The sequence below is a fragment of the Octopus bimaculoides genome, chromosome 1 (assembly GCF_001194135.2).
Source record: "Octopus bimaculoides isolate UCB-OBI-ISO-001 chromosome 1, ASM119413v2, whole genome shotgun sequence".
Lineage (NCBI taxonomy): Eukaryota > Metazoa > Mollusca > Cephalopoda > Octopoda > Octopodidae > Octopus > Octopus bimaculoides.
This window is the reverse complement of record NC_068981.1, coordinates 192,529,101-192,530,145: the sequence shown is the minus strand read 5'-3', so window position 1 is coordinate 192,530,145 and position 1,045 is coordinate 192,529,101. Positions and strand designations below refer to the sequence as shown.

General features: G+C 37.2%; 1 protein-coding gene across 1 annotated transcript in view; it reads right to left on the bottom strand.

Annotated features, from left to right (window-relative positions):
* Window positions 1-528, bottom strand: part of LOC106871609 (stabilin-2) — a 68,702-nt gene extending 68,174 nt beyond the window's left edge. The window contains exons 1-2 of the mRNA XM_052973009.1: window positions 516-528; window positions 114-239 (exon numbers count right to left, since the gene is read on the bottom strand). Coding sequence (XP_052828969.1) covers window positions 114-239; window positions 516-528 — 139 coding nt within the window. The remainder of the gene's footprint in view (window positions 1-113; window positions 240-515) is intronic.
* Window positions 529-1,045: the final 517 nt, after the last annotated feature.

Here is a 1,045-nt window from a genome sequence, read left to right as displayed (position 1 = left end):
GATGATGATGATGATGATACATATATTTATCATGTATATGTATGTAGATAGATAGATAGATAGATAGATAGATAGATAGATAGATAGATAGATAGAATTGCTGGAACTCTTACCTTCATCACAAAGTGGGCCTTTAAATCCAGATTTACATTCACATTTGCCAGTTCCAAGGATTCCACTGTCACAGGTACCATGCAGACATGTGCAATCTGAAATAAATAAGATTTTATTAGATATTTCTTAACAATGCATGGAGTTCTAGTAAGCTTCTTGTGCATGGAAACAAACAGAATTACTACAAGAGCCATGCAAGAAACAACAGTCAAGTCTCTCTTATATCACTCCTTTCAGATTAAAAAGGTCTTGAGCCTCTAGCAGAAAAGATTATTATTATTATTTTTATTATTATTATTATTATTGAGTGAGAGAGCAGCGCATGCCATCAAAGTGACACTGGGGTAAAATAAATGAAGCCCACTATACCCATCATGACTGCTCGTCTGATAAGGGTTCACCAGGCAAATGCATCTCATATCAAGATAAACAGCGCATGACCTTGCAGGTGGGGCTCTGTTAGAATTTTCGTCAGGGCAAGTAGCCCATCCCACTCAAAAGGTCCTTGAATAAGGGTTGTTTAAGGATGATGAACGATACAACCAAGTTTCCAGAGGTGAATTATCCAAACCCCAAAGAATTCCTCTCAACACATGGCTATGATGCTCCCCCACTACTTCTGCTCCTGATCAGAGATGCACATATTGTCAGCCACTAAGGGACATGCTCAACTGGTTAAGGTCAAACGACTGACAAGCAAATCTATGGTATTGAGCAGAATATTTGCTGTAGCTCATCTTTTATACCAAGTGTTATACATGATAACACTTCCAATCAGTTAAGATCAAAAGCCATGAGAGCCACTGCCCGGTACTACATCAGGGCATTTATTATTATTATTATTATTATTATTATTATTATTATTATTATTCTGAGTTCAAATTCCGCCGAGGTTGACTTTGCCTTTCATCCTTTTGAGGTCGATAAACTA